At 37.5% G+C, this 17,496-nt stretch overlaps 1 protein-coding gene across 2 annotated transcripts in view; it reads left to right on the plus strand.

Annotated features, from left to right (window-relative positions):
• Positions 1–16,457, plus strand: part of man1a2 (mannosidase, alpha, class 1A, member 2) — a 157,410-nt gene extending 140,953 nt beyond the window's left edge. For both annotated transcript variants that reach the window (XM_059968368.1, XM_059968369.1), the window contains one exon: positions 675–16,457. In XM_059968368.1, the coding sequence (XP_059824351.1) occupies positions 675–807 (133 nt within the window). In that variant the 3' untranslated portion in view covers positions 808–16,457. The remainder of the gene's footprint in view (positions 1–674) is intronic.
• Positions 16,458–17,496: the final 1,039 nt, after the last annotated feature.

Genomic DNA, 17,496 nt, shown 5'->3' on the forward strand with positions numbered 1-17,496 from the left:
AAATATGAATTCATTGAATAATGAAGCAATGTGCTGAATGACCTCTTAGCTGAATGTGTCTATTAGTTAGTTACCAGTCACTTTAGCATGCTGAAAGTGCAGGAGAGTAGAAGGTGCATATGGTGATGCTTATGCTACAAATGCTGAGAATGACTGTGAACTCGGCCATATCCTTTGCAGTTCTCAGCTCTCGACTCTAACCAAGTTCTTCCTCCCACAGCTCCAATAGTGTCTCCTTGTACCCCAGTTTTGATGTAGACAAGAAAGCAATTTAATGAATTCCCTTAATATTTCATGTTTTCACTCATAGATATCCCATGTTTTAATTAAAAAATTGTTTCCCAGAGACAAAATGATCTTAGTATCATTGCTTTGTAAAAAAAACATGATTAGAAGTTATTTGAACAAAGGCAAATACACAATTTTCAAGCATTTAAATTCTTGTGCAGTATTTTGTTCAATGATTGTTTTTAGGAATAATTTTTGTTCACACTTGCACACTTGAAATTGCTAGTTTACCAGAACTTACAGGACTGAGCCAAACAGACATTGGTTCATCTGTGCTCCCAGTTAAGTAATCACCTCTATGATGGAGCAGAGATGTCTCATAAGTTAAAAAATTAATCCACATTTTATGCTGCAATTAATGTAAACATGTTTTTCTTTAATTTCAGGTACCTGTACCTCCTGTTTTCTAGTGATGACCTCTTACCCTTGGACTATTGGGTTTTTAATACAGAAGCTCACCCTCTTCCTATTTTACGTTCTATGAATTCTACCATGTTTGGAAATATGGTACTTCAATGAGGACTGCAAGAGAACTGGAAGAGAACTCTACTGTTTTGTCGTAGTGCTAGCAGGACAAGTGCAACTAATCTTCAAAGAAAAGAAAGGATCCTAATCAGTAAGACTTGAATGATTTGAGATTAAATCATGTAAGAAAGATGTGGACTACTGAGGGAATACATCTTTCACAGCAGAGTACAATGAATGTACAAATTTACTATGGTGTAGTTGGCAATCAGTACAGTGTGAATGCTGTACAATTAATTTTATGACTGATGTTCAAAGAAAGCTTAACAGCACTAGATGTATGTAAGTAGTACAGGATATTTTTCTTCTGCACTACCTAAAGCCATTGAATCCCTGGCAAGAGTGGAATAGCCTCAGTTTTTAAAGAAATGGTATCTCTTTTGTGGAGTTGCCGACATGTGGTTCTTCCTATCAAATTAAAATGAAGATATTTCAATTTTTGCAGGGAAAATCCTTGCAGAAGGCTGCCTCCATATTAAACAGAGGGTTTGTTCCAATTCTGATGTAGCATATGATTGCTGATATCTAAGGTTTGATTGTTGGACTCTTACCATTATAAGTGTGCTTGTAAAAATTTCTGCACCTTGCAAATTTTCTTTACCCATAAAGGAGTCTTGGCATTGATTTTTTTTCAAAGATATTGGTATCGCTTTCAAATGAGAAGACCTAGCTAACTGTAAGTCTTGGTTTACTTTGGACAGAATTAAATCTTATAGTGTATTTTCCAGTATTGTAAAAAGGTGTTCTTTTTCCAGGATATGTATTTTCATTTGGACAGAGAAGCTGTAGCACTTATTAGTCTAAGGTATTCGTTTCCAAAAGAGGCAGAAAGTTAGCACCACATTTGAGACTGAACCACTTTGTTGTGGTAAAATGATTAAAAGGAGGCTAATTTTGATCCTTGCTTTCTTCTTAGTTCATAATTGGCGGTAACCAAGATTTTAAAATCTGCTCTTCAACAGCGGTGAATAAAGGTCCAAGTAAGAGTTAATGAAACTTCCTGGATTTGGTACACATCTTTTACAGTATTAAAACAGGAATTGATCATTTGTGTTGTAAGCATCACTTAATCACGGTCTGTAAAACATTTCAGAAGTTACCCTGAATGATACCTACAGAAAGATTGATTGTTTTCATTTCCCCAAACTAAAGAATATAGTTTATACAATCTGCTCCTCTTAACTCGGTTGCTTAAATTATCTGGAATTTCAAATTTTTTAGCTCAATTCTCAGTATGATGTATTATTTATGCTTAATTCAAATTCATGGGTAATTCATTTCCTCAGTGCAAATGTGACTTTGAATTATTAGGAGTAGAATGTATGCATACTGAAAGAAAGCTGTACCTAATGATTAAAGAAAACCACTGGTGTCTGAGGTTTTGTTTACTCTATTAGCTAGAGTCTGCTGTAAGTTCAGGTAGGATGTTTCCCCTTCTTCCTCCATGAGCTCTGTAAATGATGGAAGAGGAAGTCTTTATATTAAGAGCCTACTTATTGCAACATGAAGCTGCATTCCAATAAGTGAATAAAACTTATTACCATTTTATCTTTTCTGCCCTGCTAATGCAAAAATAATATTCACACCCGTAATCTCAATCCTATACTCATCCTGACATTTTCCAAGCCTAAAATGCGGACTAGTTCATTTAGTTGGTAATTGATGACTGTGGAATGGTTGTGCCTTTGACTCCGTCCCTGATAATTGCTGACTATTTTGAGTTCAAGGTAAATTGTCTATACATTACTATATAGTACCTTAAGTTCATTTTCTTGCAGGCATTTACAGGAACAATAAAGAAATACAATAGGATCTATGAACAACCATATATAAATAAGGACAAACAGCCAATGTGCAAAAGAAAACGAAATGTGCAAATAAAAGAAATGCTGAGAACATGTGCTTTAAAGAGTCATTGAAAGTGAGTTTGGAGGTCACTTTCAGTTCAGACGATTTTGCATCCCTTATTAACCCGCATGAGAATTGCATTAGAAATGTTCCATGTTCAGGTTTTGAGTCATCCTCTTTCAAAAGTCAGTTATCCACATTTTCCCCTATAAAAACATACTCAATCTTCCTGGTTGAAAACTACTATCATCAATTGTAAAATGGATAATTCTTTTGGTATGTATTTCAACAGAGTAGTTCATGAAATAACGATTCTATTCTCCTTTATCATTTAAGGGAGGTTCTTTCTCTTGTTTCATTCTTTCTTATTTGTCTGATGCTTGCTTTATTTGTAGAATACCTGAACTAACTTATTATTATTTCCATCCTACTGTTTTTGGAATGTATCACTCTGCAATATCTTTCTGCTTTCAAGTCCTTAACATAAGACTTGTCAAATCTTGCTGAACTCAACCACAGTTTTAAATATTTAAAATGAGGTTTTTGTTCCTTAACAGCGTCTAAGTGGTCATAATCAAGGTCTGTACATTAATGCTGCATTATTTAATCATGTTCTTGAATTTTGAGCAAACTTTGACGTAATCAGTTACACTATTTTCCTGTAATGTATTTCCTCCATTCTGTAATTTAGTCACACCATCAAAAGTGATTTCAGTTTCCACATTTGTAACATTGCATTTCTCCATCCAAATCTCACTGTCTTTTGCTGAAGCTCTTATTTTCAATATTTAAAATATGCTTTTCATTGTGCTATCTTTGTGAAGTACAGGAAGATTTTCTACATTAAAGGTAATATACAAATGCAAGTTGTTGATGCATAATGATGTCTTCCACCGATACAGCCCACACTCTACCCGTCCCTACCTCCTTCAAAAACCACCACCTCGAGAAAACTTCACTTCTCTAGGAAGATGATGGGAATCTACAAGGTATTGTTCATTAAGTGATTGTTGTTAACTACTTTGTGATTGCTATTAGAAGCTTAGCTGGCTTTTTAATAAAGTTCTACACAGGCAAAAATTTATATTTAATCCTGAAGACCAATATCAAGATCACATCTGTTGAAGTAAGAAATAGTTGAAGTAAGTTACTTGATCCCTGAAGGCAGTAGTATCATTCAGCCACTTAATTTTCCTGCCTTTGTCCTCTTGATTGCTTTAATTATTCTGAATTTCGTTGTACAGACTCCATAATCCTCAAAAACTGTGGTGCAAGATTAATTTCACACTGTCAAACATTGTACAAACAAGTCGAAGCACTTTTGATTTTGTTTGTTTTAGGTTTTGTAGTGAAATCTAGTGATTCAGTAGTGATGAACTTAGATTTGAATCTCTTAACTGGCAATTTAATTTGATAACAACTATTCAGAAAGATCCAATTTTATAACTGAAGAGCCTGTTACGAATTAAGATTGTGTGAAGTCAGCTAACTTATGTTGTTTGGGAGTTTATAATGAGAGGCTCAGAAACCACACTGTTTTTCATACACCGTGACCTTCAGTGTGTGAGTTTGGTACTTAAGTGTGTTTAGTGAGAAGGGTCTATGGGAGAATAACCTTTGATTCCACCGTGTGACATTAGTACAAGATGAGTAAGTCAGTGGTGTTTCAGAGTCATATAGCATTGAAAGACACCCATGCTGTGTCCACACAAACCAGTAAAACCTTTACATTCTCATCCCATTCCCATAAACTCCCCTTGGATTCTATCACCAATCCACACACCATGGGCAATATACTGCAGTTAATTAAGCAAACAACCTGGGAAGTGGGAGGACACAGATGCATCAATGGGAAGCCATGCAGTCGCGGTGAGAATATGCAAATTCCACAGGGACTCCTTTCTGACTGCTGCAGCTTGTAGGTTATTAATGTGAAGATGCATTTTTGAACTATCTACAAGATGGCTTTTCTGGATCAATATATTGAGGAACCAATTTAGAAGGATATTTTGGATTGTTTTGTGCATGGGTCTTCGGTTGGATAACCAAAATAGGACAGAATTTTACATTGCATCCAAAAGTGATATAATTTGATTGAGGACTTGGATCTCAACTCTAAAGAAAATTGTGAAGGTCAGAGAGAAGAGTTGGCAGTGATTGATTAGGAAAATATTGCAAACTACACCTGTTGATGGGACATTGGTTAACTTTTACAAGCACTGCATAAATTGCAAAAGAGCTCCTTTTGGCATTAACCCTAACCCGATTAACCCTGGCTTCAGCCCCACAAACCCTAAGCACACCCTGATTAACCCTTGCTAAACCCCCACAAACCCGATGTCCTTTGTCAAGAGGGGCAAAATTCAACAAAGGCAAGTTTTGGACCTGGTCAATGAAGGCGTGGGCCAGATCAAAGTGGCAGGCTCGCGTGAAACTGAATCTCAAGTGACGAGATCAAAAAGCACAAGAGGGCTGATTTGCCCACTGCCCACATAATCTCAACCTAACCTTACAGTGACATGCTCTTCATTCTCCCGGCCCACGAAGTGCCAATAAGAAAGCCCAGATACACACAAGGCGAGAGAGAACCAGTGAATTAAACCCAAGATGGGGCTCAGAAAACAAGTCAGTACCAAACTCAGGTGCAGTTATTCTGAATGCCCAGTAATCACTGTCAATTAATCCCTTGCAATCCAAGGCATACGGATGCCAGGTAATGATGTTTAAAAATATCATTACCCTCAGAATTACATGCCTCTCATTATCTGGTCCGTGGGAAATACACAAGCCAAGTCTGATCAACTTTGGCGGGGCCACCTCGGGGAGGGTGTCTTATGATTAAAGGCCCGAAACACCTGACGAACTGAGGGTGCATTACTGATAATGTGTCCCAGTGCACACCCGGTTCGTTGAACCAAGTGGTGTTGGACCACGATAATGAAAGGCATGGGCCAGGTTAACCTGGCTTCCCCATACAAGCCTAGTCGCCATAGCAGCTCATAATCAAAACTCTGCAGCCTAACCTCTCCCAGCCAAATATATACATCCACCAGCCCAACACTCAAACCTAATGCTGAAGTCCAAAAGGGACACACACCCCCACAAACCCTAGGCACTTCCTGATTAACCCTGGCTTCAGCCCCACAAACCCTAAGCACACCCTGATTAACCCTTGCTAAACCCCCACAAACCCGATGTCCTATGTCAGGAGGGGCAAAATTCAACAAAGGCAAGTGTTGTACCTGGTCAATGAAGGCTGATTCGCCCACTGCCCACATAATCTCACCCCAACCCCAACCCCAACCCTTACCCGTTAACAAGAGAAATTAAAGAAAGCATCAGAGAGGCTTATGAAGTTTTCAGAAATAAATTTAAATAATAAATTTAGAATTTAGTAACAAAAATCATGAAGATAGAATACGAGCAGACTAGCAAAAAACATTAACAAGATTATAAGAAGTATAGATAAACTGATTGAGAACACAGGGGTACTTTACATTCAGACAATGATTTTCAATAAGCAAGTGCCAGAGTATTTAAACAACTAATGTCTTCACGTGAGAAAATGCACAAACCTGCAGAGAGGATATTTCCTCTTACTGAGCTCTGTCAATAGTGGATATAATTGAAAATGAGTAGGACATTTAGGACCTAGAGGCCTGAGGAAGGTCAGTTATTCGGAAGTGATTGACGGGTTTCTGATTATTGAATCAAAGTGTATGGTGATTGTGTTGGGAAGCTAAAGAAGGTTGTGATCATGATTGATCAAATTATGTTGAATGACAGAGTAAGCTCAAAAGACTGCATAACCTATTCTTACTCTATTTGATATATTCGTGTCAAAAATATGAATTCTTGTCACAGTTAATCTTAAAATTTCTGCGTCTTTTCCTGTGAATGAACTGGGAATTTGGGTAGAAAGAATGGAAGTGTGAGAATTGCAGCAGATGTATTTAAAAGAAATTCAGATTGTCTTGAATAATAGAATATTTCCTTTTTAACAGTCCCCTTGCTTGAAAACCTGAACAAATTAAACATTGCATGGTCACTGAATTCTACTTGTGCTTGAATTAGAAGAGTTATAGCTGGTCTCCAAAGATAATGCACTTTTCATTTTGGTGCTCCACTGGCAATGGCTAATATTCTCGTAAGAGCAATGTATGGGCATAATTCAAAATAGCATATTTTTAATTTTAGGACACAACTTTGAAGCAATCTCAAATAGTAATTTTGAAAAGTTAGAGATGGAAGTGGGTATTGTAAATACAAATTCTATTATTATTTAATGCAACTTTAAAGAAAAAAGTGGACTCAACGAAGTACAATGGTGTTCTCTATCCATCAATTTGTCACTGAAATTGGTCAACAATGAAGGTGGCATTTTGTCTGTCACTGACGGGTGATAGCAAAGTAAAATAATTAAGCATCTGATAACCTAGTTTTTTTTTAAACATTTCTATGAGATGTGGTAATCATTGAAAAGATCAGCATATTGCTTTGTGCATCCTTAGTTATCCTCAGGGTGGTGGTGATCTGCACTGAATCATAGTGCATTAAATGTACTTCCACAGTATTATTGGGTATGGAGTTCCAGCATTTTGAGCTGCAATTGCTGACCAGTGGGCAATATACTGTATTTCCAAGTCTGAATAGTACGTGATTTAGATGGAATTTTGAAGGGATGATGTTTCTGGACCCCTTCTTGCCCTTCTCTTTCTAGTATGCAGCATTCATTGGTTTGGGATAAACTGCTGAAGAAATCTTGCTGAGTTGCTGCATTGCGTTGTGTAGATAGGCCACATCACACCCTATTAAGTATGATGGATGGTGTTCTCAAGGTGAAAGTGTGCGTACCACATTTTTACATTATTCTTGTTTGAATCTAGAATGTGCTAATTATCAATGTGGAAGTATTGCCTGCTGTACTTCTAAATGATTTTTGGTGCCAGTTGTAAAAGCTCAAAAATTTGTGGATGAAAATCAATTTTACTTATAAAAATTGTCAGTAGAAGGAATGCTAATATTTCCACCATCTGCAATATTTTGCTTCTGAAATACCATCATATTGGATTTAAATCTGTGGAATGGATGTGCTACGCTGAATGAAATTCTTGCATTTATATCAAAAGTTTGTGTGTATGTTGGATGAAGAATGTAGAAACTATAGAATTTTGTTTTGTATCTTCAATCACTTTTCCATTTGGCAGTAGTAAAATGAGATGGGTGACATTATTTGCTTTTGGATCCCTGTACAGGCCAAGAATGAACATGGCAGATTTTAGATGAGGTCTGTAAAATTACTAGCCAAGACAGTATCCAATGAATAATGCATTTAAAGTATGTATCTGAGAACTCTCTTCAACTATTTTAATTTTTATGTGATGGTTATTATCCCTGAAATTGCTTTTGATATTTATTTCATCGAGACTACTTTCGGCTCTGTATATGCTTTAATTAAACTGTGTAAATAGTTGATAACATTTACAGCTTTAGAGGGGGGAGAACTATCTGTTCTGATTAATGGAAAACCAAGGACATACTCTAAATGTATTCTAGAGGAAAATTCCAGATATTGTTCAAGCACCTCTTATTCAGATGTATCAGTTCTATCTAGATTCTCACTGAATTTGGGGGAAAAAAGTACTAATTTGAGCTCATTCTTATATTTACTATTTCATTTGAAAGCAAGAAAGAATTTTCTGTTGAAAACTGCTTGTATGGATAAATTTTTTTGTGTAGGAGCAGAGTATTATACCACTTGTAGGTAAAATTAGTAAGATGGTTTATTGTCACATGTACTGAGGTACAGTGGAAAAACTTGTCTTCCATACTGTTCATATAATCACCATTACAACAATGCATTGAGATCATACGAGTTAAAATATAAGAGTGCAGAATAAAGTGATAAAATCCTTGTTTAACTGGTTTCTAATATATCCACAAATGCTGTGTCATATTTAGAATGCATAATTCTGTGATTTACTTGCTCTGCCAAAATGCCAACTTATTTTGCAAGTATGTTCCAGCCTGTAAAATCTTGCATGACAAAATGATACAAGGAGTCTGATACCAACAAGTGGAAAACTAACATTTTGTTAAAGTAACACACATAAAATGGTTCTGCCGAAGGATTTCCCTGTACTTTTTTTCCATAGATGCTGCCTGGCCTGCTGCGTTCCTCCAGCATTTTACGTGTGTTGCTTGGATTTGCAGATTTTCTCTTATTGGTGATTTTGGTGAAGTTAGCTTTGGTTTCTTTTTATCCATAGTATAAACTCTATAGGATTATTCCAGCATTTATTTTCATTGGTGGAAAGCATAGATGAGTTCATTCCAGTTGCCAATTGTTTAATTTTGTGAATTGTACACATTGACTAAGAAAGTAAATACAGGTTGGGCACCCCTTATCCGAAATTCCAAAATCTTACAACCTTCAAAATCTGAATTTTTTTGAGCGCTGACATGACGTCACAAATGGAGAATTCCACAAGAACCTGCGAAGGTTCCCAGGGGATGTGCAGGTCTCAGTGCACCACCAACAGTTCTGAGAAGCAATCTCACATATGTAATGAACAAAGTTAATGAAAAATAGAATAGTTGCACACAGCAAAAAAATCAAGATCTCGATCATGTATCGTATGTCAGTGAACATATGCCACTTATTGGTATGCTGATTGTTTTTATACTTAACAAAAAAACCTTAAAAAAAGTAAAATGGGAATACAGTGTACTGTAACCATTTAATCTGGACCCCCTACAATTTGCCTACTGCCACAACAGATCGACAGATGACACAATAGCCACTGCTCTACATACCGTTATTGCACATCTGGAGAAGAAGATTGCTTATGTGAGAATGCTGTTCTTGGACTACAGCTCAGCATTGAACACCATAATTCCATCCAGGCTCCACAGGAAGCTCAGAGACCTCGGCCTTGACCCTACCTTGTGTAGCTGGATCCTGGACTTTCCTGTCAGATAGCCAGCAGATGGTAAAAGTGGACTCCCTCACCCCTCTGACTCTCAACACAGGAGCCCATCAGAGCTGTGCACTGTCCCCTTCTTTACTCCTTGTACACCTATGATTCCGTCAACACCCGCAGCTCTAATCTGATTATTAAATTTGCTGACCACACTGCATTGATTTGCTTAATCTCAAACAATAACCAGGTGGCCTACAGCGAAGAAGTCATCTCTCTGACGTAGTGGTGTCAAGTAAACCACCTCTCCCTCAACGTCACAAAAACAAAGGAGCTGTTTGTAGATTACAGGAGGAATGGAGACAGGCTAACCCCTTTTGACATCAATGGATCCGGGGTTGAGAGGGTAAACGGCTTTAAGTTGCTTGGCATCCACATCACCGAGGACCTCGCATGGTCTCTACACACCAGCTGTATAGTGAAAAAGGTACAAAAGCACCTCTTTTACCACAGACGGCTGAGGAAGTTTAGTATGGGCCCCCAAGCCTTAAGGACTTCCGACAGGGACACAATTGAGAGCATCCTGACTGGCTGTATCACTGCCTGGTATGGCAACTGTACCTCCCTTAATCGCAGGATTCTGCAGAGAGTGGTGTGGACAGCCCAGTGCATCTGTAGATGAGAACTTTCCATGATTCAGGACATTTACAAGGACAGGTGTGTAAAAAGGGCCTGAAGGATCATTGGAGACCCGAGTCATCTCAACCACAAGCTGTTCCAGCTGCTACCATCTGGGAAACGGTACTGCAGCATAAAAGCCAGGACCAACAGACTCCAGGACAGCTTCTTCCACCAGGCCATCAGACTATTAACTCACTCTGATTTGAGTGTATTTCTGTGTTACATTGACCTTTCTATTTATTATAAATTACTATGATTGCACATTTAGACAGAGACGTAACGTAAAGATTTTTATTGCTCATGTATGTGAAGAATGTAAGCAATAAACTCAAATCAATTCAATCAAAACACGGCATCCTAGGTGGAGAGTGAAAGCCTGCCATTGTTTGTTGCTGTTCAACAGCTGATTCAGGAATTCTCTCGATGCTACTGTGCTGCTTTTGTTGCCCTGCGCACGTTATATTAATGGTATGTAATAATTTTTACTGGGGTAATTTTTACTTGTGTGATGAACCAGTGTAAGGCAAAAGACTGTAGAACATAAATTCAGCATCAGAAATGATGCTGATCCTAAGCTATCTCATTATATATTCCAAAATCCAAACACTTTCCATTCTTAGCATTTTGGTTAAGGGGTACTCAACCTGTATATTTTTGCTCTGTTGATTGCAGCATTCCAGAAATAATTTACACATGGCATACACTTAAAGACAGAGGGAATATGGAAGTAATTGAAATTTTTACTATTACATCATACCCCCTTGTAAATTATTACTTAGCCTGATGCAAGAGCTCCTACTTCAAATTGTAATATTCAATAGCAAATAAATCTGTATTTATGTGCTTAAACATACCAATCACATAAGCAGAGAATGTTGGTGGATTTGATTAACCACCCATGGCTTGTATCCGAAATATAAAGCTTTTCAAGAACTATAAGTAATTGGATTCTATGTAACTAAAATATAAGTGTAACTATAAAGACATTACGTAAAAGTTGTATAAGTTTGTTACAATGGAAGTACTTTGTTGACATTGCCACTCATAACTTCGAAAAGGCAGATGATGCATGAGTATTCTCATAGGCACAGACAATTAGACTCGGGAAGTTTAAATTGTAATTTAACAATTCAAGGTAAAGGGTCATAAAGTTGGGGGGAAATTGGCCTTAACTACAACCCTCCCTTCCCCTCTCCACACAGATAAGGTTATAGAATGATTGCTAGTAGACAGTAGCATCAAAGTCAATGGAAGTAGTTTGTCCATTTCTGTACTAAAACATAGCTGAGCTTCCAAATTTAGGATTGTTGTTCTGCAATATGATGTGGCAGGTGCACTGGTAAGGTATTCCAGGTTGTTTTCAATTCACACTGTATGTTTAGCCTCAATTTCTAATTGTCTTTGAGAAAGTAATGGTAAAAATCTTGAAATGTCAAAATCCATCCGTTAAATCGTTAAATCTGTTTTTGATACAACTCAGCATAAAGAATAGTTAAGAGTGAGTCAACTAGATAATTTCTTGTACCTAGTGTTACATAAACCCCAAACCCACTTTCTTGCCTAAAGCCATGTATATTTTATGATGCATTGATGGTTTTATTTATTAATTACTTATTACTGATAGGATTTGAACTTTCAAGTGATTAGTCCGGGTCTCTGGGTTGCTACAGTGGCAGAAAGCTATTCTGCAGTATTGTTTATATATGTGTATCTAAAATATCATTGTAGAGTGTACAATTCAGCATGATGTGTGCTTTTCACTACTGATAGTGAAGTGAAAATCAGTAGATACTGAAATTTGGACGTCTTTAGTGAAAAGTAATAGAATACATAAATGATTATATTAGAAGTAATTTTGAAATGGCCTTGATTGTACATTATACATTGGGACACAAGAAAACTTTGAAGTGTAAAAAGCTTCCATTTCTAATCAGCTTCTCATGGGAATCTTATAAGGTAATAGAGCCCCAAGAAGTCTTATAAAGTTTTCCAATATTTGTATGGAAAATATATATTTTCTTGTGTTTGTTTTTTATTATTGTCATAATAACATAAATATGTTTTTGACACCAAGCTGAATTTAATAATTTCTACATTCCATTTGTAAATATTGGTGAAATTGCAGTGATTTTTTTCTGATTCTTGGTTAGCTTTTGTCAATGTAAATACCACCACTCGTCCTCCTCAGAATATTTCTGCCACTAATTTTGTTTAATTCCCACTGGAATTATGTATATAGAGCTTAAAATGTTTCCCTTTGGATTTAGCAGCCTACTTCTGACATTTTCTTTTATTAAACTTGAGTCATATACTGTCTTGGAGAGATGGTGTGCTTTTACCTGTAGGTGGCCTGTTATTAACACCATGTCATTTTATATATTACAGATCCTAATAATTCTTGCCATATATCAAGTTATTTCATAACAAAAGAAGTTTGTAGAATAATCAAGAATCATATCATTTCCAGGGACTCTGAATGGAATGCTATTCTACAGCAGGACCAGTAATGAGGGCAATGGGCTCAGCGCCACCTCAGAACCCAGAGGACTGTAGTGGAAGCAAGACATCCTCAGCACTGAATGACAATCAAGTTAAAAAAAAAAGTTTCTATTCTCTACCAAGACTAGTATTTGTCAAAGTTTTCTTCACAGCCTGCATTGCGGGGGAGGGGATGCCGTAAGGCAAAATACTAGTTGAAATATTTCCTGATACTAATACTAACTGAGATTGGCTGAGAAAGAAAAGTCAAGGAAGAATGCAAGTGTTTTGATGTTTTCAGGCCAGGTGAACAATGTTCAGACTTAGCCTTAAACTTCATGTCAATTGTTTAATAACATTTAATCGACTGAAGTGTATTGTGCAATGTTAGTAAATCAGAGCAAATGTTCTTGTGTCTACCTCCAGCCTCATTATCTGTACATTAAGACAAGACTGTACAGTTTTTATAAAGCATTTCCATTTCATAAATCCTGACAGGTGTACAATACAACGCACAAAACTTTTTTCCTCTCTTCATGAGGAGCTGATGCTCATCTCTGTCAGAAGTGGTGGACTGGTGACGGGGGACCTCTGGTTCTGGTAGAGAATGGAAATATTTTTTAAAACTAGTTGTCATTTGGTGCTGAGGATGACTTGCTTCTACTGCAGTTCTGTAGGTTCTGAGGTGGTTGAGCTTCATTATTGGTGTTGTGAAGAAACTCAACAGTTTTAATTTCTGTGGTACCATTCACCAGCAACCTCAAACTGTTGGAACTCAGTAGGTCAAGGAACAATGTGGAGAGAAATAGACAGCTGATGTTTTGGGTCAAGACCTCTGATCTGAACTTTCCAACTTCGTTCCATCATCTGTGGATGTTGTATCATCAATAACCTCACCAGGTCTTTTCACTCTGGTATTAATAAAGAAAGCACATCTACATATTTACTTGGATCTGTGAAAAGATTTGGTGTGTCCATGTGGATTCTTTTGAACTTCCTCAGATATACTATAGGAAATATTGTAATGAGTTGCATCAGGGCCAGGTATGGCATCTGCCCTGTTCTTAACTGAGAATTAGCAGTGTGTGGTAAATGCAGTCCAGGCTATCACAAAGCTCATCACTTCCCTACTTCCAGCCAGTCTTCAAGACTTCATTTCAAGATACAAGTTAGATAGTCTGTGTTCTATTGATTCCAACACCTCTAGCTTGGGCATAGATGTTTTTGCCCACTACCACCCTCTCGGCATTCCTCTTAGCATGCATAGCATTGTGGGGCAGACATGGAAAGGAAAGGGATTCGAGGGCAGTCTTTGAGGATTCTCTGCAGTCCTTGACTGATGGAGTCAAAATCTGCTTGGAGATCAGCACTGGCATAATCTATGATGCAAGATTCCCATTCTACTACCCACACGTAATGTTGCTTTCCTGAAATCAGCATGAACTGAGTAGCAAGGAATAAACTATGAATGGGCCTATTGCCCACATCTCGCTAAAGGATCAAGTGATCAGCTGTTTTTGCAGAAGACATGGGAAAGATTCTTCCCTGACTACAAACTTTGGACACCAATGTACACCCAATTGAAACCTTCTGCCAGCTTAAAAGTTGCCGAAGTTACGACCCTTGTAGATGGCAAAATTATTTTCAAGATTATTCTTTGAGATATAGGGCATATTCCTTTGTTCAGGGGTGGAATAAGAACAGATCAGGGAAAAAAAAAGATAGGCAGTAGGATCCTTGGAGCAGAAAAGAAGTATGAGGCTGAAATACAGCATGCACGTGGGAGTATGATTGGAGGGTGGGATGTGGTTCAGAGGCATAGAGCTCAGTGAAGGAGAGGAGATGATTTAACAGGGAATTAAGGGGCAGGGTGGCTGAGGGGAATACTGAGGAAGAGGCAGTAAGCAATAATATCTGCCTGAGCTGGAAGTGTTGGAACAAATACAAGCAACACTCCAGATCTCTTGTATATGGTCACAGAGCAGAGCATCTAAGAAAAGATGTACTGTCTTTGGAGAGGATCCAGAGCAGGTTCACAAGAGTACTTCTGCGAATGAAAGGGTTAATGTATGAGGTGCATTTGATGGCTCTGGGCCTGTACTCACTGGAGTTTACAAAAGTGAGGGGGGGGGGGATCTCATTGAACCCTATCGAATATTGAAAGGTCAGGATATAGTGGATTTGGGTTGGATGTTTACTGTAGTGAGTGAGTCTAGGATCAAAGAGCTCAGCCTCAGAATACAGGGATTTCCACTTAGAATATAGTTAAGGAATTTCTTTATCCAGAGGGTAGTGGATTTGTGGAATCCATTTCCATAGGTGGCTATGGAGGCCAAGTCATCTAAAACACAGGCTAATAGGCTCTTGATTAGTCAGGATGTCAGGAAGAAGGCAGGAGAATGGGGATTGAGAGGGATAATAAGTTAGCTATGATGGAATGGCAGAGCAGACTGGATTGGCGAAGTGGTCTAGTTCTGCTCCTATGTCTTATGATTATTGCCCTACATAAACCACTGACACTGACCCTCCAGTGCACCCCAGTTTGGTGCAATGGAGTAGCCACACACTTCTGCTAATGCAGCAAGATGATGTAACAATTTGACAGTATAATCCACAGCTTTCCAGGGAAAAGTTTACAGAATTATCTACGGTTCATTACAATGACCTTTACAATTCATTTACCATTATGGATTCAACCAATTGTCATTGAATAGCATGCTCTTGCTGCTAAATGGCAGGTCTACACAGCTTTGTCTCAGCCTTGAAATCATGGCTTTGGATTTCACATTAACAAATATGTCAGCATATATACGTTTGATATGCAGAAAGAGCAAAAGGCTGAGTTCCTTGATATATGAGTGATATGAAGTGAGAATTGGACAGCAAAAACCACTAGGTATGAGGAGTTATAAATTAAAGACTAATGAGTGTGGGAACTATTTTGAAAGCAATGTAAAACATGAAATTGTAGTTAATCCCAAGTATTTTGATCTGTTGTGTATTTAATACATTGCTACACCAGTTACTAGTCCATGTCATTCACTTCCAATGTCTCCGGTACCTTCTTCCATCAACACCAATTACAGTGTGAAGAGTGGCTGTGTGAAGAAGTCACTGTTAAAACTTAACTTAGCTGAAGTGTATAATACTGTTCCTTTAGCTTGCTTTGATCAGTATAGAAGACTTGGGATAGTGGCAATGGCTGAAGAATCAATAGATAAATTCCAGGCTGCAAAAGTCTTCCTTGCATTGTATTTAATAATTGCAAACAGATAAATTGATACTGTGAGTGTCAAATACAGTGCATTATACATTTAAGCCATAAGTAAGCAGCATACACATCAAAGCCCTCACCCTCCAGGCCATGTTTTCTTCTTGCTACTACCACTAGGCTGGAAGTAGCAAAGTCTTGTGTTCAGCAACATTTATTACCCTTCAACCATCAGGTCCATGAACCAGCCTGGATGACTTCACTCGCCTCAACCCTAAACTGATGCATTACCTACAGAATCACTTTCAAGGACTTTACAACTTATGTTCTCACTATTATTTATTTGCACATTTGGTTGTCTTTTTCACATCAGTCTTTGTTATGTATAGTTTTCCATGCATTCTATTGTATTTTATTTTCCTGTAAATGCCAACAAAAAAATTAAACAGTATAAATATGGTGACATGTATGTACTTGGGTAATAAAGATACTTTGACTTGGCTGGAGGAAGTGCATGTAAATTCACATTTCATCTGAATGGATATGTTTATAGGCTTGGTTTGTCAACTTGAGATAGATGAAGGGCCAAGTGTCTTATCTCCTTGACTTACATGGGGAAGTGTGGGTAGGGAAAAGGATGTGGGATGATTTAAAGGAGGAATGAGGGAAGCTGTTGAGTGAAGACAGTTGTGTCAAGTTGGAGAGGAAGATAACTGAAATCTATTGATTCTGAACAGGTCAATAAAGGTTGCTGACAAGAAGACAGGAAATGTATCAATCAGTGACAAGGACTTTGCCACTCACTGTGGAGGTGAAAGCCTAGCTGAGAAAAAGGAGCATCTTTCACAAGCGCTAGTCTGGGAAGTGACACAGTTGGGTCACATGCTGAAAGACTGGAGTAGAACTTGAATGGGAAGTGTGATGGGGGATAGCTGTAGACCTTGATACAGCTATGTAATGTTACTGAAATTTCTCTGGCCATAGAGGAGGTTCAAATTAATTTAAATATATTTCAAATATATTAATCTCCTTGGAACAAAAGATTATGCTGGATTATGTGGAAGCCAGAATATTTGTTGAACTAAATCCATATAATAAATTCTATTAAAATTGAGAGAATATCTTTAACTTCTAACCTGAGGAATTAAAGATATAAGAAAATCATTCAAAATGCTGGAAATATTTGGAAATGTTCATCCTTTACACCCTAATGAATTTATGAAGGTGAATAAGGTAATAATGTTAAGCGAGACTAATCCAATATTGATAATCTTGTCGATTAACCAGATTCTACAAAACATTCTAGTCTCTTGGAATCAGTCTTGTTTAAAATACCAATGCCACTTTCATAGTATGAATTTGGACTAAAAGTGTTTTGTGGCAGAGCGAAGGAAACATTATCCTCCCTTACCTAAAATTGAGAATGTATATACTTTGCATGCAGTTGTCAGTTTATCACCATGCTAAATTTCAGCAATTCATGAATTGTGCACTTGAATGTGTTAATCCAAAACACTAATTAGTTTTCCTAATTTTAATAAATGT

Source organism: Hypanus sabinus, chromosome 4 (genome assembly GCF_030144855.1).
Source record: "Hypanus sabinus isolate sHypSab1 chromosome 4, sHypSab1.hap1, whole genome shotgun sequence".
Taxonomy (NCBI): domain Eukaryota; kingdom Metazoa; phylum Chordata; class Chondrichthyes; order Myliobatiformes; family Dasyatidae; genus Hypanus; species Hypanus sabinus.